Source organism: Dryobates pubescens, chromosome Z, assembly GCF_014839835.1.
Source record: "Dryobates pubescens isolate bDryPub1 chromosome Z, bDryPub1.pri, whole genome shotgun sequence".
NCBI classification, from domain to species: Eukaryota; Metazoa; Chordata; class Aves; order Piciformes; family Picidae; genus Dryobates; species Dryobates pubescens.
The window spans coordinates 57,350,803-57,376,607 of record NC_071657.1 but is presented as its reverse complement, the minus strand read 5'-3'; the positions used below and the strand labels follow the sequence as shown (position 1 = coordinate 57,376,607).

At 39.4% G+C, this 25,805-nt stretch overlaps 1 protein-coding gene across 1 annotated transcript in view; it reads right to left on the bottom strand.

Annotated features, from left to right (window-relative positions):
- Positions 1-8,454: 8,454 nt before the first annotated feature.
- The window catches only part of FCHO2 (FCH and mu domain containing endocytic adaptor 2), a 101,934-nt gene continuing 84,583 nt past the window's right edge, over positions 8,455-25,805 (bottom strand). The window contains exons 20-26 of the mRNA XM_054179083.1: positions 21,959-22,070; positions 21,213-21,368; positions 18,314-18,446; positions 14,717-14,916; positions 12,156-12,220; positions 9,420-9,584; positions 8,455-9,207 (exon numbers count right to left, since the gene is read on the bottom strand). Of these exons, the coding sequence (XP_054035058.1) occupies positions 9,185-9,207; positions 9,420-9,584; positions 12,156-12,220; positions 14,717-14,916; positions 18,314-18,446; positions 21,213-21,368; positions 21,959-22,070 (854 nt within the window). The 3' untranslated portion in view covers positions 8,455-9,184. The remainder of the gene's footprint in view (positions 9,208-9,419; positions 9,585-12,155; positions 12,221-14,716; positions 14,917-18,313; positions 18,447-21,212; positions 21,369-21,958; positions 22,071-25,805) is intronic.

Here is a 25,805-nt window from a genome sequence, read left to right as displayed (position 1 = left end):
ATAAGTCTTTTTTCCTTTGACCATGTTATTCATATGATCCAGATTTTCAACTAATCCTAAATTAGTTTAAGACATCAGTTCAGTACATCCATGATAGATACTAATTATCTTAACTGTATTTTCATTTTCTTATGAAGTTCTATATTACAATTACTTAGCTTGCCACCTTTTATTTTCTTTTTGGTTGTTGATTTTTGGTTTTGTTAAGTGTAATGGTACAGGGTTTTCTTCCTTCTAATCTTCTGCCAGGTGGGGGTTGGTCTCTTCTCCCTGGTATCCAGCACCAGAACAAGAGGACACAGGCTCAAGCTGTGCCAGTGGAGGTTTTGGCTGGGTGTTAGGAAGAAGTTCTTCATCGAAAGAGTGATTAGCCATTGGAATGTGCTGCCCAGGGAGGTGGTGGAGTCACCATCACTGGAGGTGTTTAGGAAGAGACTGGATGGGGTGCTTGGTGCCATGGTTTAGTTGATTACATGGTGTTGAATGATAGGTTGGACTTGATGATCTCAAAGTTTTTTTCCAACCCAGTTAATTCTATTCTATTCTATCCTATTCTATTCTATTCCATTCTATTCTATTCCATTCCATTCCATTCCATTCCATTCTATTCTATTCCATTCTATTCTATTCTATTCTATTCTATTCTATTCTATTCTATTCTATTCTATTCTATTCTATTCTATTCTATAATATTCTATAATATTCTATAATATTCTATAATATTCTCCATCATTTTAAGACTCGCTGAAATAAAAATTAACCATCCACAGAATGGCTTATTCAACTTCCTAAATCCTTGAGCTATTGTTTATCTGATCTGCTCATTTAAAAATATTTAGCTTCTTTCTTTAGCTACTGTTGGATTGCAAAGTATTTTTACCCTGTGATCTAGCTAACCTTTAAGAAATTTCGCAACATATTTATCACTTTTCTTTCTCTATCTTTTGTGTTCTTACTGATCCCAGCATTTCCAGCTAGTATGGGGTCCACCAACACAATGGAGGTGAAATATTTTTGTTGTTTTACAGAGCAAACTCCTTTCTATCATCCTCAGTTAAACTATCTACATGGACTTTCCTGCCCCCTGTGTTTAGGCCACACCTTGAGTCCTGTGTCCAGTTCTGGGCCTCTCAGTTTAGGAAAGATGTTGACTTGCTGGAACATGTCCAGAGAAGGGCAACAAAGCTGATGAGAGGTTAGGAGAACAAGCCCTATGAGGAGAGGCTGAGGGAGCTGGGGTTGCTTAGCCTGGAGAAGAGGAGGCTCAGGGGAGACCTTATTGCTATCTACAATTACCTGAAGGGAGGTTGTAGCCAGGTGGGGGTTGGTCTCTTCTCCCAGACAACCTGTGACAGAACAAGAGGACACAGTCTCAAGCTGTGCCAGGGGAGGTTTAGGCTGGTGTGGTCGTTTGAGGCTGTGCCTTTAAGAACAAACACTGCTGGAACACACTGGCTAATGTTTTCGGTACTAGAACCAAAACATTCTGATATTCTAAACGAATTTCATTGGTTGATAAACAAAAATGCAGCTTTAGATTGTGAAGCAGTTGGAATTTTTTTTTCCTCAGTTCAGTTCGGTTTGGGAGTTGGGGGGAGTTTCAGCCTGTTCTCCCTGCCTGCTCTCTCTGCGAACTGCTGGAGTTGGCCTTCAGATAAGCAAAAGCTAATCCTGCATGGGCTTTTGAAGCTTACTAACAACTCTTTTCCTTATAACTTGCCTTTCTCTCTCTCTAACCCCTTTTTGGGGAAAAAGGGAGGTAGGGGGGGAGAGACGGGGTTCCAAGGAGGGGATCCCTCCTTCAGGGAGGGATTTTTGTTGTGTTATTTATCTTTGCTGTATATTTCTGTGTATATATTGTAAATACCTGTATATATTGTGTTATATATAACCTGCTTTCCATACATGCTTGTAAATATATAGCTTGCTCTTTCGACTGGGCTAGTTGTGGTTTCTTACTCTGTGGAGGAGGGAGAGCTAAGCCCTCTCTCAACCTACCACAGCTGGATATTAGGAAGAAATTCTTCACAGAAAGAGTTATTGGTCATTGGAATGGGCTGCTCAGGGAGGTGGTGGAGTCACCATCACTGGGGGTGTTTAAAAAGAGACTGGATGAGGCACTCAGTGCCATGGTTTGGTTGATTGGTGTTGGATGATAGTTTTGGCTCTATGATCTAAAGGTCTTTTCCAACCTAGTTAATTCTGTATTCTGTAGTTGCTCTTATCAATCTCTTACAGTTTCTGACATCAGGGTTTATAGCCACTATTGAGAAGTCTCCCGTTGTGTCAATGGAGACAACTGCTTTTAATTCCCCTCTCTGGCTGTGGTGTAGTGAACAGCTGAGCTGGACTGGTGACACGTTGCTGCCAAAAGGGAGAGATCTTATTCCCTACGACTCCTCTGCTCTTAGGCTGGCAATTCCTGTGCCTGATGTTTGTCTAACCCTGATGCAAGCTGTTTTAATTGGCTTAAGCTTAGCATTTTTTTTTTTTGTGATTTCAGTGTATGTCTGGTTGGTGAGTTGACTCATGAACAGATACTACTCATGCTAGAGCTGGTACAGGTATGGTGGGGGAAGATGAAGACCATGGCCTGTGTCTTCAGGCAGTATTGAACTGCTCAGATAGCTCATTGTGAAGCTGTAGCCTAAGGCAGTTTGGTTGGCTTTAATTAGCGTAGGCATCTCAATCATAGGATTATTGCATTATGAACATCTAGCAAAATCTAAGTATGAAGTACCTTTTAAAGTACTACCTGCCCATACTATTTCAACCTAATTATAAACAACAAATGAAATCAAGTAATGCTGACTTAGTTGTCACTCATATTTGGTTGTGTAGTCCAGGCAGTCAGCTTAAGACAGGGTATTATATGATTCTTTGGTGACTGTATCAGAGAGCGTTCAGTTTTTGTTCCTTTCTTTCCAGAACCTCTATGCTCCAACTTCCAGTTTTGAGCTCAGTTTGAGGCACTGCAGATGAACTGCCCATAGTCTGCTCACAGCCAGAAAGTGTGGCAGCTTCTGCAGAGTTGAGGACCCTCCCTCCCAGAGGAATGTAGCTGCTCTACAAAATGATCAGACCACAGAATTTCTTAGCTGACAAAAAGGAGAGGCCTAAGAATAGAACAGAATAGAATAGAATAGAATAGAATAGAATAGAATAGAATTAACCAGGTTGGAAGAGACCTTTGAGATCATTGAGTCCAACCCATCATCCAACACTATCTAATCAACTAAACCATGGCACTGAGCATCCCATCCAATCTCTTCCTAAACACCTCCAGTGATGGTGACTCTACCACCTCCCTGGGCAGCACATTCCAATGGCCAATCTATGAAGAACTCTATGAAGAAGTTCTATGAAGAACTTCTTCCTAACATCCAGCCTAAACCTCCCCTGGCACAACTTGAGACTGTGTCTTCTTGTTCTGGTTGCCTGGGAGACGAGACCAACCCCCACCTGGCTACAGCCTCCCTTCAGGCAGTTGTAGACAGCAACGGCTCCTCTGAGCCTCCTCTTCCAAGTTTAGCTATGGCTGGAAGCAGATCACTCCAATGCTAAAAGGATCTTTCTAAGTCAAGGTGTGAGCTATGGCCCTTACCAGCAACCCCCTGGGTTTAAAAGTACAGCAATAAGATCTCTTGAATGTCAATGCAGTGGGATTTCTTCTGCAAGGATGACACCAGATTATTCACTACAGAAATACTGCCCCATTATTTTTAGCATATTCTTCACCTGGGATACAGAGATGACAGCAGAGTGTGTGCAAGATTCTCAGAGTTCTCTTTGGAGAGCCAGGAAACAAACATTTTGGGAAATCACAGAAATCACAGAATGTTAGGGGCTGGAAGGGACCTTGAAACATCATTTATTCCAACCCAGAACAGGATCACCTATAGCAGATCACACAGAAATGCATCCAGATGGGTTTTGAATATCTCCAGAGAGGAACACTGAAAGTACCTGATGTGATCTAACATTATTTTGTATCATTATTTACTAATGTCAGCAGTAACAATGTAAACTCCTGCCTTTCTGGGAGAGAAGGTGGCTTCGCTGAACTTTTATGGTGCAGACACAGAGGCAAGCAGAGAATGCTTTAAAGGGTCTAGAAGAATGGAATGGAAAATATTTAACAAGAATTTTAATGTAATTGGGTTACCCATCTTCAGACTGGCACACAGGTGCTGGCAGATACTGTTGCTCACTATGCACACTAACCAATTCCTACTGTTCTCTTAGTTCAAGAAAAACACAAGCATTTGAATATAGCAGCACAACATTCCCCATGCTACCAGTTAACTCTTGCAGGCTTTGATGCAAAAATCTTTTGTGCATACTTTGCAGCTTCTGTGAAAAGGACATAGCAGGGTGCTGGTGCTGCTGGACATAGGGGAAGGCTCTTAAGATTTGCTTCAGATGCTACAATAGCTTGGACACTGATTTGAGTAATGAACATATTTTCTGGATACTACTGTTTCCTGCTGTGTGTTGGTACATAGACACACTTACCTTTACTGGTGACATGAATAGCAGATATAGCTGCATGTATGTTCCTCTGGGCTGGGAATGACTCTCTGAAGGTAAACCTCAGCACCATTTTTGCTAGTAAACAGGTTGTTGAGGTAACAATCACCAGTTGCAGAAAGATGCAGCATCAAGCTTCAACTTGTGAAAACTGTTGGCTTTTCCTAATCATTGGTAGCAAAGGACTCCACTGCTGCTGCCTACACAGGGGATGAACTGAAGCACAAGTTATGGTTTTACCATTTTTGACCAAACCCAGGTTACTTTAAGACTGGTTCATGCCGAATCATCCCTTGGAAGAAACACTAGAAGATGCTGTTCACCAAAAGCCTGATTTCGAATGTGTTTCATGATGTCTCTTGGGGATCAGCTGGCAAATGTGCTGCCACCTTGAGCAATCTTGAAAGGTCATAGGTCAGGGAAGTAGTGGTACAGGTTCCCCATTTACTCCTCTAGGAAACTTACTGATGCCTGGAAGCAAAAGCAGATGCTTACATGAGCTGTAGTCCACAACCTCAGTTAGCCCTTAGTGCAGTAACGTAGCTCATGGCTGCACAGAGCAGCACTGCTGCAAGGGAAGACATGCTGATGCTCTTCCATGATACTAAAGATACCCCTTCAGTTTTGAGAAGGTTGAGTAGCTTCTCAAACACCTTGTGAAATGCCAAGAGAATAGCTGCAATGGCCCATCACCTTGACAACTTCTTTTAAATTTTCAACTCCTTTGTGGCAAAGTTGTGTCAAATATGTATTCTCCCCCTCACCTAAAGTGAAAACTACATTCTGTATTTGTTTTTCTCTGTAATTTCCTTATCCTGTCTCCTGTGAATGCCAGAGCAACACTGTGTTTGTTTGGCACCGAGTTTGTTGTCAAAGATGTAGAGTTCTTAAAACTTCATAACATGGAGGAGTAACATGTTATTTGCTGCTTTAGTTCCTGGAACTGTTTTTAGCTTACTCTATCCAGACTTTTTATTCTTGCTTCCTCTAAAGTAAAACTGCCCTTTCATGACAACTGAAATGGAAACCAATCATCTAGCAATTCCAAGAAAACGAAAGGTACACAGATATTAAGATGCCTATCTCACGCTTCTCAAACACGTGACTTGAAATGTAATCCTTTTTGGAATGATGCAAGACATTCATTTCTGGTTAGATAGCAAAACCCACCACATATACAACTCCCACACTGTTCCAGTTGATAACCAAAAACCTTAGCTCCTTCAAACACCCTACATAAACATTATTTGGCAGTGGCAGAGGTAGTTATCCCTGAAAAATTACCTGATCATGCACTTAGATAATCACGAACCTGCTTGAGCAGTATAAATCCAGTTTGTAGTAGTTGTGAGTAGTACATGGGCACTGACTTGACAATAACAGAAGTCAAATGTTAACAGAAGTGCCAGAGCAGTAATCCCTGACATTTGAAGTTCAATGAATGCCAGAACTGAGCACCTTTTTATATCCTTAACCAATAATGGAGGATGGTGAAGGAAGTTGAAAGTAAATTGCTAGAGAGCTCTCTGTGCCAGTCTGTCCTTCAGCCATTGTTGAAGACAGACTACTGGGCTAGATGGACCGTTCCATCTGACCATCAGGCGCTTGCATTCTTCACTCCTGCCTTCCGGCAGAAGATAAGAATCAAGCTATTGGGACTGCTGCTTTCTAGCATGAAAAGAATGATACTTATTGCAAAGATATCCAGCCAGCTGAGGAAGTCAATTTAAAAAGTATTTAATTACTAAGATTATACAGGCTGTGGGATTAGTAGGAACAAAACAGATTCGGTGCATTTGTTCAGTTTTGACCTTTGTTGCTTTTCTCACAGCTTAGAAGGACTACTCTCCCAGACTGTTGAGGGCAGTAAAGTAGTACAGGTAGACTTAACTGTCTTCTTTTTTAGACTGGTGCCACACACAAAGAAAAGAGAAATAATTTCTTTAGTCTTGCCACTGATTTTCTTCCTGTTCACTCAACAAAACATTGGTTTATGAAAAAAGTTGAGTAACGTACAGCCTTTGGTAGCATCACCTACAGAGAACAGCTCATGCCTACAAAGCTGAGATCTTTCTGATAAACATATCCACAGTTTTGCCTAATCTAAGGTATTAGTTAGGCATAGCAATTTAGCATTAGGCATTGCAGACATCTCCAGCTTTTGTTTAGTGAAGATGCAGCTCTGCAGAAGCCTGTGTTGTTCTTCAAACAGACAAAGAGGTCATGTCATGTATTATTTCTGTGCCTTATCACTTTAAAAATAAAAATAAATAAAAATTGGTTAACAGTTTTACAGTGTTCGATAGAGGCTCAGCAGCTCTGTGGGACTAACTGCAAAAGCACAGGCAACATAAGTCCGTATTTAAATTATATATATTACACGTTTATTATGGGTGCATTTTTTCTTAACATTTACATTTTATGAAAAATCAGCAGTATTTACAATTTTTGTACGATAAACTTGTATGCTCTCATTTACAGTCTGATGAATAACAATTCATAAAAATTCAGATCCTTTAGAGTCGTGTTTACAAATTAGTCTTCTTAGGAGGCAGTTACAACGGATATTGCTGTATACACAAGCAAGAACCAGCTTGCTACATACCTTTTCTTTTCCTAATCCGATAGCTACATGTACTTTTTACATTGTTTTTTTTTTAATTTCTTTACAAAAAAAGTCTATATAAACTTGTATGGCTTCCAAATTGTAACCTGCACCCAATTCAAATGTATGTATCCCCTGAATGAAGGCTGGTTCAAAAGTGCTGAAACACAACTACTTCATTTTACTTAGAAACGAAAGCAATGCTTCACTGATAAGAGCAATGCAATTTTGGGTTTCCGTTAATAAAATATTGCCATGTTAAACACAGTTTGATTACAGAGCAGGTTACAATTAAGATTCCAGCAACAAGGCTGTACCATTTCATGAGCTACAAATTTACCATTCAATAAGTTTAGCAAATTAAGAGCCAAATATCCCCTTATCATCAAATCTACAGTACAGTATATGCTTAGTGCTAACAATGGAACTCTCATCTGCAAAAGTGTGTAGTATACATTAGAATTTACGTAGCCTCTACAAGCTTGTAAAGCTTCAGCAGTCCAGTTCATTACTGGTTCTGCATGAATTAGTTCAAGCATGCTTTAAGGTTTTAAAAGAGAATTTGAAGTAGATACTGGTATTCGAAATGGTCCTATGAAGTTCCTATTCCTATGCAGTTTATTGAATTATGTTGCACCAATACTTCTGATTTTGCCATCGGAAAAACAAACCTTAATAATACAAATATATAATAATTTTCTAAATTAGTGACTTGCTTTGAAAGCCACTACTAACATGTCAGTTCCCTGTGCTTAGGCTGTGTCAAGCAGATTAGATGACAGTAACTAAAGTCGGTGGTTATAGAAGAAAACTAGAGACATGGCAGTACTTGTCATCCTGCTGCCAACAAAATACCCTTCCAAAATGCTATTCCTCCCAAAGCACTATGTTTTTACATTCACATCACACAACCCCCAAAGCATCCAAAGTCCAAAGAAGTGCAGTCAAAGTGAAAGGAAATACTGTTTGCTTTTAAGAGGCTGCTTTTACCATCTTCTTTGATCTTTCAGGATCCTCATCTTTGGTGATGTTAAAGTCACTATCTCCAAGTTTCCAAGTCCTGCATGACGCATCTCCCTTTACCATAGCTGCGTTTATTGCAATTACCCCATGAGGAAGCAATCCAGTATTTTAAACCTTTCTTAAAATGATCCCCAGTTTTTGCAAATCTGCCTTCTAAACAAATCCCAGTCAAAGGAATTTTCATAAAGTTGTGTGTACTATACAAACAACATGCTTTCTCGAGTAAAGGCCAAACTTTGAAGAAGGAAGCAAGGCACATGAATAAAAAAATTGGATAGGCACAGTTTTGTGTGGTTTTTTTTTTTTTTTAAAAGGCACAAATGTTATGCAATTCATATAAAAATAAATTAAATCTACAGCATTTAATTAAAACAATCACAACGCCCCAAAAATTTACTAACTGCAGAAGCAAATTCCTGCTGTCTTTTGCAATTCTGTAACACATTGCACTTAGGAAAAAACACACCAATATAAAACAACTTACATGTTAATAATATATGGTACATGGGCATCATGTTACATTTCTTTTATACATCTCTAACTCAGCTGGTTTTGTGGCATGAGTAGATGGAAAAACTGTGTGAGACTTTGCCTTGGCTTCCTTTAGAAACTGGCAGTTAATGAATCTGAAAAATGAGTATTACTTGTGGAAAGCTCAAATATTTCTTCCTCTTACATTTTTAGGCTTAATGTTTACAGAATAACATACAGGTTCATACTTTTGTTACAACTATGGATTACTATTTTTGACTTCATCTATATAAACTTTAAAAAATTTAAACAAATTTTTCCAGATATTGCAGTTGATCATTTACAGACAGTGTTGGAGTTAACTTCAGTGCTATTACAAAGTAAGAAAGAGTTTGCAAAATGACTTTCAAAAGTGCATTTTCGGTTCTGTAGTTCAGCCTCGAAGAAGGTTAATGTTTTGAAAAAAATTAATGCATGTTGAAATAGTGTTTGAAAAGTAGAGAGGGCAAAGTGAGCTTCTTGCACTCCTTTGATCCAATGACTTTCACAGGTACATCAGCAGTCTGCCATATACCGCCCTGAAAAATAAAGGCAGGGTTTTTTGCAGTCAGTAGATATAGAGGTTTTTGTCAGTCCTTCCCTTGGAACACTTTAAGTAACTATGAAAAAAACAAACCAAAGACTCCCTGTGAAACAGTCTTCAACCATGTTTTTACAAAAGTTACTTATTTATGCATCACTTAACAGTTTTGTATTTTATAATGTAACGCTACAGAATACATTGGCTTACCAGTGGCAAATCTCTTCTTAAGGAGGGAAAGCCGATAGCCGGTGCCTACAAGCTCCACATCTACTCCTGAAAGGGTGCCTCCTTCACTAATGAATTGCACTGCAAGTGTAGCTGGTTTACTAGGTCCTTCTGAAACTTCAAATTTTGCCCTGAGGGATCCAGAGCCTTTAAAAATAACAAAAATGGAAAGCTGTGTTGTTTTGCAGAACAACCAATCTCCCAAAACTTTTACTGTAAGAAGTGAAACTAACATGGTGAACTTGGAGATCTACTCCTAGCAGTAATCCTACATAGATATTCAGAGAGGAGAGGACAAGTATAGTTTTGTCCCTATACTCTGTTTACAGCAACAACTAGTGAATGACTTGAAGAGAAATAACACTCATCTCTGCAAGATGATTGTGAATGTGTGTATTAGTCTGGTAAGGGCCTATTACCCTCTGGTTGGTCCCTATAATCATCACTTATGCTTGCTGGTCTGTTAGCACTTAATATCACCTGTTCTTGCATGCAGTATTTTTAATTAGCAGATGTGAAAGTACACCAGAACATTTAAATGTTGTCATGCTCTGCCTACACAAATGTACATGGACAAAACCCTTGGAAGAAATGCAGCTGTAGAGCAACGTACCCAGAGGAAAGGAGTTCTTATTTTTCCTGATAAAGACAAGGCCTGATTAAATACTTTTCCTCCAGAAATTTCTTATTTTTAATAGACACTGGTGAAGCCCCATCACATTGATGCTATTAGAAAGCACTAACAGTTCAAATTTACTGTAAGTACATTTCTGTAGTCAATGTGAGCCATTAAACCCTGCCCCAAACATTGTTTCTAGTCTGTTTTTCTCTTTTTTAAACAAGTATTTTCTTGTTCTTGCAAAATATGATGGAAAAAAGAGATTTAAATAATTAATAGTGGAATAATCAATGTCAACTATTTTCACTTTGAAAGAATTTGCTACTCCTAGTCAATACAAACTGCTAAATTATGGGGAAAGTAGGTAACTGAAATATTAGTGAGTTAAAAGTGGGAATTAATGCCTTGCTTTATGCCATGGCTTTTTCTTGATAAATTTGGTTTAAGGTCCATTTAATTTATTCAGTAGGTCTGTTGCAGTTTGGGTTAACTGAACTTCTTTCCACTTTAAGTATGTAAACTCATATAGTCAAGTGCTTAGGAAGTTTGTTCTGTGTTTTATCTGTCTGCAACTGGAGCTCACATGATTGTGTTGGACCATAAGAAAGAACCCCTCAACAAACATTTTACCACTGTGTACAAGAGACTAAAGAAGACTTAAAGATGTTCACCCTAATATTAAGTGTTTGTGCAACTTCTCTCTTTGTTTCCAAGACCAGTATAGTATTACTTTCTCTTAAACACTGAATTGTGAGTAGTATGTGTTTATACTCAAGGAAAAGGGGATGAAAAATTGTGGGAATAGATGCAAGTATAGTGGAAGCAGTGGGATATTTACAAGTCACATATGAGAACACATGTAAGATGCCATCTGCATCCCTGTCATTTTGTGCTGCTGTGCAGGTGTACAGTGGCTCTTTGGCTGGCTACATTTATGTTTTAGTGTATTTTTTTTTGTTTGTCTTTTAAAGAAACTCCACAGCTTAAATGATGGAGTGGGAAAGAAAACAAACAAACCAACCAACCCACCACCAAACCAAACCACCACCACCACCAATGAAATCAAGGCTGCCCCTACATAATAGTAATGGAAGATAGGTGGCAAGAACTGTGAGGTCAGGGAACAGCAAAGTACACCAGACACAACCTCTGTCAAATAAAATTCTCTGATTTTGTTTGAATGATCACAACTTTGCAGCCTCTGCAGAAATAGAAGATGTCTTCCTTTCCCAGGCTTGTGGTATCTTTATGAAACCAGTCGTATTTACCAGCAAATCTGTGCCCTTCACTAAATTCTTAGCAGGGCTAAAGGCCTTTCCTTTGCACCATGAATTCAGTTCTCCATGCAAAGTTCTGAGGATGAGATGCCTCCCTTTGGCTCCTGTTTTTCTGCTTCAATAAAACATTGCACCTGCAGGGGCTGCAAGGACTGTGACATTAACTGGACCTTAGAGAAAGGCAGCTGGGCAGAGGACCCCAGTTGATACCTTATGCAATGCTATACAGATGACAACTCTGGAGCAGCTGCGCATAGATCCATTTTTTTTCCTGCAGTCACATGTGGTCAAAGCTAACAACCTCAAAACGTTAGTCAAGAATCATGTATTGTTTAGTCTGTTTCAGCAAAGATTTTTTAAAAATTTTTTCAATTCTCCTCAGTTTTCCCATGAACCTCTTTCTACTTTATTTCAATGTCAGTGCCTAGAAATATAAAGATATTAAACATTTTCCTTTGAACTACCAAATAGCATTTATGTGATTATTTCCTCCCAAGTCCAAACTACTTTAGAGCTACTAACTGCTTTTAGAGGGCTTCACTGGTTTTTGAACTAATTGATAAATTTGTATTTTTACAATTGCTATTGTCATAGAACCATAGAATTGTTAGGTGTGGAAGGGACCTCAAGTATCATCTAGTTCCAATCCCCCTGCCATGGGCAGGGACATCTCAGGAAGAAATTAAATGATAAAAGATGAACTAGTAATTAGGACACAGCATGAGAAGACCTCTAGACAGATGTGAGAATGAAGAGGCTAAAATGATAACTTTTTTACTGTTACAATGTTTCTGTATGAGAAAACAAAGGAGTTCAACTTGCCTCCATTCTCAGACTTCTCTGAAATGCTCGATATTTTCCAATATGCTTTCATCTGGTCTGCGTTCCTGTAGGAGAACAGTGGGTTAGCAACAGGTACCAGATCCAGCATTTCCATTCTAGAAAAATGAGTTGTCATAAGTGACACAGAGTTTAAGCTAACTTCTGACACTGTAAGGCAGCAGAAAAGGGCACCAAGCACCAGAGTCTCTAAGCTGACAGGGCATTTTAACTCCTGGAGCACTATGCAGCAGTTCCATCAAAGGAAAGTAAGCACCTGAAAGCTGTGAGCAGTGTGAAGGGCTGATACACATTCGTGCAGCAGGAATGAAATGCTCACACAAGAAGCACAGATGGTAGTGGTTACTTGCAAGTCAAGTTATAAGATATTTATTTTTAATAAAACAAAAACCCCACCACCTAATCCACTAAACCAAACAGGTAGCACAAGACAAATACTGGAGTTGTCTGGGACATGACTATACATTTATTCTCTTTTCCATCAGCTTTCTAGACTTAGCATTCTAGCCATGGGAAGCTGTCCAAGTGGAAGACAAAGAATCTGAACTCAAGTTTCTTCATCTGATGAATCTGTAACCGAATTGTCATTAAGATCTGAGTCTTCCTAGCTAACATTAGATGCTCTGGCTGGGGGGTCCTGCTCTTGCTCAAGAATCATTAAAGAGCAGCTGGTGGAAGAATCCTGGACGGGGAGACTCCCTTCACCATATGTTCTTGTCACATTGGTCAGGGAGGCTACTGAACCTGCCTTTGCTCAGAGTAAGCTTAAGGTTACAATGGTTGCTCCCTTAAAATCATAGAGTCATAGAATGTTTTGGGTTGGAAGGGACTTCCAAAGGTAGTGATCAGGAATATCCTTCACTAGATCAAGGTTGCTCAGAGCCTCATTGAGCCTGCCCTAGAATACCTCCAAAGATGGGGCCTCAACTAACTTCCTGGGCAACTGGTTTCAGTGTTCCACCACCCTCACAGTAAAGAACTTGTTCCTAACATCCAATCTACATCTGCTCGTTTGATTTCAAACCACTGCACCTCATCCTATCACTACAGGCCTTTGGAAACAGTCCCTCTCCAGCCTTCTTGCAGGCCCCTTTCAGGTCCATGTCTTTCCTGTGTTGAGGGTACCAGACCTGGATGCAGTATTCCAGGTGAGGTCTTACCAGAATAAAATGGCAGAATCACCTCTCCCAAACTGCTGGACACTCTTCTTTTGATGCAACCCAGGATGTGATTGGTGTTTGGGGTTGCAAGCACACACTTACTGGCTGATGTCTAGTTTCTCGTTTACCTGCACCTCTAAGTTCTTTTCTGCAGGACTGCTCTCAGTTTTGACATCTAGGATTGCCTTGACCTAGGTGCAGGACCTGACACTTTCCCTTATCAAACCTCATGAGATTCTCCTCAGCCTACTTCTCCAGCCTCTCCAGATCCCTCTTGATGGCATCCTGTCCTTCAGACTTACCATTCTCATTACTTAGTTTGGTATCACCTGCAAATTTGCTGAGGGTGCACTCAGTCTTGCTGTCAATACCAAGAGAAGATTGATTCAGCCTTGCCAGGATTTTTTCCACTTCAAATGATGCTGGACAACTAATTTGTCCAATTAACACATTTAAATGCATTGCCTCTAGAAGTCTCCTGATAAATGCAGATTAATTATTCTTCTGAACCTTGCTTTATAAGGTAAACTGATCTATAAGTAGCAAGGTTAAAGCCCAACTTCCTTCTACTTATTTGCCCTCTTCGTATTAAAAAGGCCCTCTTTGAAATAAACAGTCCAGGAATTACATGACAGCTGGGCAAGTATCTATGTGCTGCTAAACCACAGACAGGGACTGGATTCTGCTCACTTTCTGCTCTAGGCTTTGTCTAGTTCCACTACCCTGTGCTTGTTTTCACAAGCTTGTAGAAATGTAATTACCCGAGACTGCTGCCTCACTTTCAGCTGCTACTGTAAATGTAAGGCTTATTAAGGTGGTGGCAGGTAGCTGCTAGTCAGGTAATAATATGTATGACACTTGAATTGAGAGCCAGAATGACATCTAGCTTATAAAAAGCTCTGCAGCTATTGAAAGGAATTTTTAAAACATTTAAATTAGAAGCTAATTTTTAAGTTAGAAAACCAAGAAATCTTTTTAACAACTGCCTTTTTTCTACTCTCTCTCTCTCTAATCCTTATATTCTTATGGATGTACCTATATACACACACAACATGTTTTTTAACCATTAAGAGATTTTGGTTTTGAATTCCTGTATTAGAAGTATGTATCCTGTCTGCTGACTGAAAGCAAGCAAACAATGAAAGTATTGTGAGGTGTATATTACTACACCACTGGAATGGGTGCATATCGTCTCATTTTAGTTTATATGAGATGGCTGCACAGGATCTGCTTCAGACAGAAAATGCCCTAACATATCTGTGCATTTTATCAAACAAACCAAAAAGATTTATCTGCTCCTTCCTGTGAAATTGTCTAGGCTTTGACACTAATGAATACACCAAAATAAATCTGAAATAATAAAAAGGAAAGCATTACTCTTACCATTTCGCAGGTGGAAGTGACTGCATGTTTGTTACTCCTCCATCTACTGGTACCACAACCTGGACATTAGACAGCACACTAGGCACGTTCATAGACTCTGGGTTGTATTTATAATCCACTCTCACATCAGTAGTGCTAGCATTACATTTCCAGTAAGTTGCAAGATTCAAGGGAGTAGACTGGATGCCGTTTGAAGATACCTGTAAAAAAACCCCAACACTGTAAAAGAATAAACCACTGACGGTAGCCTAATTAAAGTTATTCTCCTGTTGGGCAGAACTGGGGAATGATAGTAATGAATCTAACTCTAAATCCTGGCAAAGGATCTAGAGAATACTTGTCCTCCGAGTCCTTAATCACAGAATTCTGAAGATTGCTGCAGTTTAATGTAATTCCTGTTCTTTTAGTTTTAAACTGAAATAACTGAAATTTACACTCCTGTCCCAGAAGCCTCCTTGCTGTTCTGGTTTTACAAGGCAAAATAGTTTTCTTTTAGTCTTGTGTCCTGCCTCACATAAGAGCATGCTTGGGACAAAATGGCTTCATCCTTAGCAGTTGTTTGCCGTACCAATTTGGCTGCCCATGGAGAAGCAGGGTGACATGGAGTGGCATGCTAACAAGCTGGAATGGGTCATGAATCCAAAGGGATGACACAAAGCATAGCTGGAATGAGCTAAATCTAGACAATGCCTATGCATTGCAAATAGTGACATACCCAGAACTGGTCTATATGAGGGATAACAGTTCATCTGCATGCTAGTAGGCGAAGAACCATTCTTTTACTTTCACTGTAGATAATCAAACCTGCCATTATGGGACAGGCAGCCAGCAAAACAGTCCTTACCTATTGAAAACATGAGGGTTGGATGCTGCTTCTGTAGCTGAGCTTGTGCTACTGCACTGCCACATCTCTATCAACTTCCTAGTCTAATTGAGGAAAATTCTAGGTCACGTCCTGGTGTCCCCTCTCACCTTTCCTTTCCAGCCCAAAATCTTTTCTGTCTGCCAGTGCTTCTGCATGCCAGTGCCTTATTTTTCCCAACAGTAAAGACCTTAAATAGCTAAGGCACTTCCACACTAATTTCTGCAATCACAGCATGGTTTTGGTTGAAAGGCACCTTAAAGACTACCTAAGCCCAACCTGCCTGCTATTGGCAGAGACACAGCTTCCACCGGTTCTGGTTGCCCAGGGCCCCACCCAACCTGGCCCTGAACATTTTCAGGGAGGGGACCATCCACAGCTTCTTTGGTCAATCTGTTCCAGTGTCTCACCACCCCCACTGTGAAGAATTTCTTTCTTATATCTAATCTAAGACTGCTCTCTTTCAGCTTAAAACCATTCACCCTGCCCTATCGCTAAATTCCATGATAAAGAATCCCTCCTCATCTCTTTCTGTAGGTCCCCTTTAAGTACTGAAAGGCTGCAATAAGGTCCCCCAGAGAGCTCTCTTCTCCAAGCTGAACAACCCAAACTCTCCACACTCATTCTCCCAGACCTTCTCTGGACCCACTGCAGCAGATCCATGTCTGTCTTATGCTGGAGACCCGAGAGCTGAACACAGTACTCCAAGTAGGGTCTCACAAGAATGGACTAGAGGGTCAGAATCACCTCCCTGACCACACTTCTTCTGATTCATCCCAGCATGCAACTGGCTTACTGGGCTGCAAATCCAAAATGATATGTTTTTTCCTTCCATCTTTCTCAGGAATTCTTGTGAGACCAATATGCTTTTGCTAGATACAGTATGCCAAGATCTTAAACTGTATTGGGAGGATGAGGATACTGCAATGGTACTAACAGCTGGACTGACAGGCTTCTTTATTTTTTTGATATAAAGAGTTTTCTCAGATATTCAACTGTTTCTATGCAGGCCTAGAAAACACCTGTTCTCCTTTTGAGGCGAGTCTGCCTGTCTTAAGTTTTTATGATAACTTCAAACATCTTCTCACAGAATAGTCTCAGTTGGAAGGCAGAAGTGCCAGAGGTGATCTGGTACAACTACTTTGGGTCAAGCAGGACCACCTTGAGTCAACTGCCCTGAACCATGTCCATATCGCTTTAAAGTATCCCCAAAGGTGGAGACTCCAGCATCCCTTAGGGCAACCTGAGCCAGTGCTTGGTCACCCTCACAGGAAAAAAGGTGTTGCCTGATGTTCAGAGGGAACCTTCTGTGTTTTATGCTGTGTCCAGTGCCTCTGGGTCTTGTCACCAGGCACCAGTGTAAAGAGCCTGGCTCCATCCTCTTTACATCCTTCTTCAGGTATTTGTATACATTGATCCCCGCTAAGCCTTCCCCAGCCTGAACAGTTTCTGCTCCCTTAGCCTTTCTTTATGGGAGAAATGCTCCAGTCCATCATCTCTGTGGACTCTCTCCAGTACCTGCATGTCTCTCTTGCAATAGATAGCCCAGAACTGGACAGGTGTGGCTGCTTCAGTGCCAAGTAGAGCGGAAGTATCACACCCTTTGACCTACTACCAATGCTTTTCCTAATGCAGCCCAGAAGACCATTTGCTGCCTTTTCAGCAGGGGCACATTGCTGGCTCATATTCAACATGCTGTCTCATGGCATCCCCAGATCCTTTTCCCGATGGGTGGTCTCTGGAATGTATCAGTGCATGGGCTTATTCCTCCCTTACTGGAGTTCATGAGATTCCCCTAAGTCCATTTTTCCCGCTGCTTGAGGTCCTTCTAGATGTCTGACTGACCCTCTGAAGTATCCAGAGGGTCCTCCCAGCTCTGTGTCATCAGCAAACTTGCTGAGGGTACACTTTGTCCCACCATTCAGATCATTAACAAAGCTGTTAAATGAGACCTGGAAACTCAGAACTGACGCCTGGGGTATACTGCTAGTTACTGGCATCCAAATACATTTCAAGCTGCTGACCACCACTCTCTGGTCCTAGCCATTCAGCCCATATTCAGTCCACCCCCATGTCTAGTCATTCAGCCTGTACATCACCAACTTCTCTGTGAAGATTCTGTGGGAAACAGCATGTCAAAAGCCTTCAAGAAGTTTAAGCAGACAATACCCACTGGTCTCCCCTAACCACCAGGGCAGTAATTTTATTAAGTTTATCAAGTTGGTCAAGCATGACTTTCCCTTGGTAAATCCATGGTGACGACTACTGATGACATTCTTGTCCTTCACATGCCTGTAAATGGCTTGCAGGATGAGATGCCCATTATGCTGCGAGAAGTCTGAATGTCATCCAAAACTGAGGCAAAATCAAGGACAGTACAAATACAAACTCAGAGAAGGCTTCACCAAACCCACTAAATTCAAAGAAAATGTGACTCTGCTAGCAAGCACCTAGAGAAGGAGCATTTGAACCCTGCACACATGAACTGGAGTGACATGCTAACAAGCTGAAATGGGTTTTGAATCCAAAGGAATGACACAAAGCATAGCCAGAATGCACTAAGCCTAGACAAAACCTATGCATTGTAAATAGTGACATACCCAGAACTGGACTAGATGAGGGATGACAATTCATCTGCATGTTAACAGGCAAAGAACCATTCTTTTAATTTAATAGTATATAATCAAACATGCCAGAGCTCCTTAAAAAAATTCCAAAGGTAAAAACGTGTTTACCTGATACTTTAACACATCCACATTGTAATAGGATGCAGATGGATTCTGCTCTGATAATTTCTTGAGGTAGACAGTTATAGCTTGCATGTTCATCCAAAAATCCTTAGTACTGGAGTCACTTTGTGACTGATCACTACAAAGAAAAAGAAAAGCAGGAGTCAGAAGGTGACACCAAGTTTTATTATTATAGACTTATATGTCTAGAAGTTAAAAGTGAGAGATTTTTCCCTTTCTTCAGTTTCAAGAAAAAATTTTTTCCTCATGCTTTGTAACACACAATTTTACTTTCTTAAATATTAAGACAAATTAACTTCTTGCTGTCTGGTGAAAACTCTCCTTCCAGGTTATGCAGCAGCAAGTTTCCTCCACTGATAATCTACATTACAAGCAGTTAATGCTCAATTTGGATTTTACATATAACACCACACCTGTGATTTAAATACAATAGGGTGCCATAAGGATGTGTGGGAGGTGGGGATAAAAGTGGTATTTGAAAAGGAACATTACCCAGTTTAAAATAAAGCTTATAATCATTATTTGCTTGGGTTGTGACACAGTTTCACTAACATAGTAAATTAAGATTTGTGCTTGTTTGTGTTACCATACTTTCAAAAATTTGTAGAGTATAGGCTTTCATTTATTTTTTTTTTTTTAAATTAAGAGTGATTTTCAGATCATTATAAACAATTGCTTCTCAGATAACTGCATTCAACCTTAGTGGCAATTTATTAGATCACTTCTCTGTGAAGTTTAGAGTGCACGATACAGCAGAAGCAAAATCTGTTTCAGAGCTACTGATGCATGGAGTGCCGCAGACCAAGAGTATTTTCAGTTCTGATTGCTGCAGGTTTATACAGAGTCAGGATGAAGCTTTTAAGAAAACTGTTTCAGAAAAAAGAATTGCACAAGAATCAAAAACCTTCTCCTACTGTCTGCAGATACAGTGAGGTACTGCACTCATCATAAGTGGGAGTGCAGAATATGCCTGTGGAGTGAAAACTGACAATGAGCACCTGGAACACAGTAAATATGACCGTGATGGGTTGAATGTCCTATAGTAGTGATTTATGTCTGTTCAATTACCTAGAGTTTGGTTCTCAATGCACTGTTGTGATTAATCAAATTTCCATTTTCAGTAAAATACACAAACACCTACTTATCACTGCAGAGGCCTTCCACAATTCAAATAAATGAAAACAGTAGTAAAATCTTTCTGCTGCTCCTCAACCAAGCGCAATTTTAATCACAAATTCTGACATCACCACAAATATCACTCTCATCAAGAACTTTAATCTCTATAAATACTAAACAAATCACAGAATCACAGAGTGTTAAGGCTTGGAAGGGACCTCTAGAGTCCAACTCTGTTGCCAAAGCAGGGTGATCTAGGGCCGTCTGCACAGGAATGAATCCATGCAGGTCTTTAATGTCTTCAGAGGAGACTCCACAACCTCTCTGGGCAGCCTGTTCCAGTGCTCTGTCACACTCCTGTAAGTAAGCGTCTCCTCATGTTAAGGTGGAACCTTCTGTGTTCTAGCTTGTACCCATTGTTCTTTGTCCTATCACTGGGCACCACCAAAAAGAGACCGTCAGCTTCTTCTTGACATCCACACCTCAGATATTTACAGATGTTGGTAAGATCCCCTTATCAGCCTTCTCAAGACTAAACAGCCCCAGGTCTCTCAGCCTTTCTTCACAGGAGAGAAGTACAAGTCCTGAAGCCATCCTTGTAGCTTTCAGTTGAACTCTCTCCAGCACATCTCTGTTTCTCTTCAATTGGGGAGCCTAAAACTCAGTATTCCAGGTGTAGCCTCACCAGGGCAGAGTAGAGGGGAAGGAGAACCTCCCTAGACCTGTGGGACACGCTTTTCTTAATGTACCCCAGGATACTGTTGGCCCTCTTGACCACAATGATACTCTTTGCAGAGTATAATGAAAACCCCAATTACTACTATATGGGTTTAACTTCATAAATATCCATCACATCAATCCTGTCTAGTTAGAGCCAAAGCGTTAAAGCACTCAGACAAAAATACTGGGCACTTTCACTTTTTTGCAAAATACACTTTTTTTTTAGTACAATGCACTGTCAGATGCAGCTCTGCCAACATTTCATGTTAAAAAGTAGTAACATTTGATTTTTGTATGAATCAATCATTAAGTATGAAGGATCAAAATGAAATTAAACACAGAAGAATGGATGCCTGTGGTTTGACCTTATTTCAGTAATTTAAAAAATATAACATCTAAAAAGTTTTGTTTCCAAGTAATTTCTCCAGTAAGTGAAACAGAAATAGCTCAGCTGAGACAGATGACAGCTAAAACAATTCCAGCTTTTTTTTTTTTCCTCTTTTAGAAGATCTCTAAGAACTGTTTCACCAATTATCCTACTCAATTGCAGCCTTTTTAATTAACAATTCTTCCAAGCAGATACAGTTATGTGTCTGATCTACTCTAGAAATGAGACACCTTAAAACTACACCAGAGAGATTGGGTTTGGCTCCTACTATGGGTTTTCCATTTAAAGCTACTGTTTCATGACTTAATCTTACTAAATTTGCTTTAATCTTTATACTACTTTATAAAATAAATACAATATATATAAAATAAATATAATATTTATTTATATATATTAAAAAAATATATAAAATATATATAAAATAAAATATAAAATGCAAGTAAGAACACAGCTGTACTTCCAAACTATTTTGTATGACTCCTGTTATACCTGGAGCAAGTTTCAAGTCCAGTAGCTGCTGGCATTTTTAGTAGTGGCAGTAGAGAGAACTGAGCTGAGCAAGGTCAATTCAGGAAATAAAATTCTGATTTACATACACAACAGCTCACATTTTACAAATTATGTCATTTATTATTATATAAAAAAAAAATAATACAAAACCTGTATACAAGCTGCGCATTTGGAAGGATCTGCTCTAGTTTGCTTGTGTTTTTCACTCGAAAGCAGAGCACAGCTGGAGATGGGTTGCTGGTGAAGACTTTAATAATCCCACTAGGGAATGATACTGTCATATCACCAGTAATCTTCACAATACATCTAGAAGAGAATGAAAACATCAGTTTCACTGCAGCTCATTAACTGCCTAGTTTTAATACTGATTTTGCAGCAATCAAGTACTTTCACAATCTGATCAACTGAATTAAACCCAGAAAATTAGTTTCAAAAGGGATAATGTGACAAAGTACTGTCACATTCAAATTAGAAGTGAGATGAATTAAGTAAACAAAAAATAAGTTTAGCTGGTTAAGCATACAGTAGTTTTGTGGAAAATATTGCACACTATGGTTAGGCAAAGCCTAAGTAGCATCGTCAGGCACATAAGAGAGGATGAGGTGCTTTTAAGCACCCACGTTTACATGCAGCACCCGACTATGATAAAATCCCTTCTCATTTTTTCAGTGTTCTTACTGAAGGCATTTTTGTAAAGCAGGGGTATCTGAAGTGCTAGTGGGATGCAGGCCAATACAGAGCACTAAGCCACTGTTGTCACTTATACCAAGGGGAGAAAACCCCTTTGAATCCCGCTTCTGATGTACATACATTTTCCCAAAAAATATTAAAAGTCAAAACAATGTTCTTTCTTACTGTAACTTATCACATTCAAAACAATTCACTATTTAACTAACTTTGTGGGATCTGCTCCTTTAAAGTAGGCATTAACAGACTCAGTAAGGGCTACTGCAACAGGCAAGGTGTCCTGGTTTCCAAGGCTGACGGGGCTGGGACCACGTGAAACACCTAGAATACATACAGCGTATAGGTTTAATTTTCAAAAAGCTTAACAGAAAATTTCAGAGCAGTTGACTTAAGTCTGTAATTTTCACAAGAAGTTACTACCATCAAGGTCACAGAAGCATCTTGAGTATTACTTCCCAGAGTGGGTAGAAAGATATAAACACAGTGTAGTACAATCGTACTGTCAGAACACTGCTTAGCAGCCTAAGGAAACAGGACTATCAGTATGACATTACGTAAATGGACAGACACAAGAAGGTACGTATGAGACAGAAGAACACTGCATTAAAATGGCCACTGAGGAAAGTGAAGGCAACATATCCAAACAAAATTAGACACTGACTGGAGTACTTAATCCCTACTGTATGCTTATTGTATGGGGAAAAAATATGCACAACAATATCATCACAAAAATGCAAGGTGCACATTTACAGTATGCGTGAACTTAAATGCAAATACATTAATGTTACTCCAAATAAATGAACTGTTGAACATTCTTTTAAGTATTTCAGCCAAAGATGATTGCAAGTCCCAAGCAGAAACGGTTGGCAAAGCCTTCACAGATGCCTTTGCCAACAAAATATATGCCTAAAAATGCACAAAGTGTAACCCCCAATTCAAACCTTATGCTAAGGTTTTTTTGAATTGTGTACATGATTGATGAAAAATATTTTATTCTTCACCAATTTTCTCTATGTGCACTGGCAATACCAGAATTTGCATCTTTTTATTAGCACAGCAGCGCAGTGGATATCATCTTATTAATTGTTTGTAGCACTGCTAAAATATCCTCTGTCACATAACATTATCTATCACAAAGGAGGCCCAATGCTTCTCAATTAATAAACAAAATGTGACATTTTTCCTTCACATTATAAAGTAGAAAGAAAATTATTCACTACAGTATTGTTTATGGCAAATTAATCCTATTTACTCTAAAACAGTGGTTGTGCTTTCTGAGCTTTTTCAGAAGCAAAAAGAAGTTGGGACCATGTCCTTGACAGATAAATTATTAAATTCAGAGAAAATGAAAAGAAATAGTAATAACAAGAAAGTAAAATACAAGAGTTGGTCTAATTCTGCTACCTTGTACCTCACTGCACTAAGGTAGTAAAGTGTTCAGAACACTTCTCAGCACTATGATTTTTAACATAGCTTAGTGCAACACTTAGGCCTTCTTAGATCAAAAGTGATACTCTAGTCATAAGTATTAAAACCCAAAAATTCTTGTATGAATGAAGCATTCTGATGCTGGCTACAAAACACCATTATTTGTTTGTTGGTTTTTTTTTTTTCCAATATGAACAGCAGGTTGTTTTAATTCTTTCAGGCAATTCTTGGTTGATGTTTCTGATTATTTTCCTTCTCTCCTTGAAAACTATCAATAAAAGCTGTGATTTTCTATTATGTCAGGAATCCAAAAATCATGATTTCAAGAAGCAAACGTGCAATGGGAAAATGAATTAACAGCAACCAGAAACTCTGGTTGGTGAAATACTGAACTCTGTGAGTATTCTCCACTAAATCCAAAATATGCACTCAATGGATGTAGCACTATGGTTGCTGGAGTGTTTTACTGTCTTTTCCCCTCCATTTACTAAGGGACCACAAACTGCAGAGTAGAAAGGAGGTGATTACTCTTCATTAATTATACCAGATTGTTTAAAAACATCCAAATAATGTAGTATTTTACTTGTAATGGCCGTTTGTATGTTTCAATATTGGTATTTGAAAATAATGCAGAGTAGTGCAAATATAAAATTCCTCTCAGTACAAGATAAATACCGACTTCTTAACTGGAGACTCAAGAGGAATAACAACACTTTTACTTTTGAGGAACACCAAAGTGAATATAAATATATATGCATCCATACACATTTCTCTCAGATGTATTTGAGGGACTACAAATGAGATAGCGTCTCTGTTATTTGGCCTCTCCTGACTGTTTGCTACTTTTTGAATGTTTGATTCACAGAAATCTCTGTATTCTCCTCAAAAAAAAAAAAATCAATAAATAGAAACAAACACAAGTGTTTCACCTAACTTCTAGAAGCCATTGTTTTGTTGCTTTGCAGCTGAAAATACAACACAGTGCACTGGGCCTTCCACACTTGCTGTAAGCGTTCAGAAGGATGGGACACCACAGAGCTGCACCAAGGCAGCCTTACTGCTTCTCAGGCTGCAGCCCAGCAAAAGGCTCCAGTGATAGCAAAAATGGCTCTTGTGTTCTGCCACCTGCCTCAGTCCCAGCAATCATTAACAGCTCATGAGCTGTGCTGACATGCAGACAGTTGGACTGATACACTCAAGGAGGTTGCTGAACTGCAGAATAAAAGACTGCATCATTGGCCATAAAAAGGGGCAAATAAACTGGGTCCAATGGTTTGAGTTCAGCTTAGGAACAAAGAGTCTGACAATTTTAACACTGGCTAAACAGCTGTCATGAAAATATTTGTATTATATGTAAATATAGAAACATTTTTAACCTACTTCTCTTATGAGAATAAAGGACTGTGAAAGTAAAAATGTATTCACTTGAAAGCAAGCAATGACAAACCAAAGAAACAAGACTAAGTTTCACCTTGTTGCAGGGGGGGGATGGAAATAGACAAAAGATTATATAAGTGGTTATACCAAGTTTTGGTGATTTCAGCAACATGTAACCTGTTAAGCAGCTGAGCTTTCAATCTACTTGTATCTTCCAGATACCAGAAACAGCTGGAGAAATTTTTTTCAAAAGAAATAGAGTTTTATTAGGTGTAGTGTATTAGGATGATTAGTTAACATGTAAATCTGCTTTGAGTACAATACCTGGTGGTGTGTCACAAAGCCTTTCAATTGTGGGAAGATTTCCAATCAAAAGATCATCCTCTATTACATTTAAATGAAACAAAACATTGCAAGAAAACAAAATATTTCAAGCAAAAATGAGTGTTAAAAAAATTATGTAAAAATACTTTGAAAATAAAAATAAGGCTAGAGCATAGAAGAAGCATTCAAGTATGATGCCTTACAGTTTGCTTGGAAAAAGATAAATTAGGGTCAATTCTCCAATAGTAAGAACAAATGAGGTAAGCAGAACACCAGATTGTGACAAAGTCAAAAGAATATAGAGAGCAGTGCAGGGCATATCCTTATCCCCCAAACTCATTCAGCTGTCTGCACTAACCTTCCCAGCTCTCCAGGACTGCTTAATTCATACAGTCACTGCAGACAGAACTAGCCATGTTTGGTTTTGCTAGGCTAAGATAACAACCATGGCAGCCTCAGCACAGGCTTCTTACATCCTCCCTCACAATTTCACTCTGTCATTGTCTCCAACAACAAACACTCAGAGCTGGGGCTAATGATGCTGATGCCACCAACTTTCGGTTTCTTGCACCAGCAAATGAGGCATGAGGATGTGAGCCTGGATTAACTTTGTCAACCAAAATATCTGTTATCCTTCTGTGATGCTTCTCAGTATTCGGGAACTGGTGGACACCAAACTGCAGCAGCTAAGGCTGAGCAGACCACGTTGGTAGCTTTGGTCCTACACAGGGTGGAAATAGCTGCACTGCTTTCAGCACAGAAATCCCATTAGAAGCTGTGCAGATACTATCCTGAGCTGCTTAGCCTCTGCAAGACATTCTTGATAACAGTAACACTGACAGGTAACTGTATTAACTGAAGAATCTGATACAGCTTGGGACTAAAGTGTTAAGAGTGTCCAGGAGTGAAATACTGAAATTCTACCTA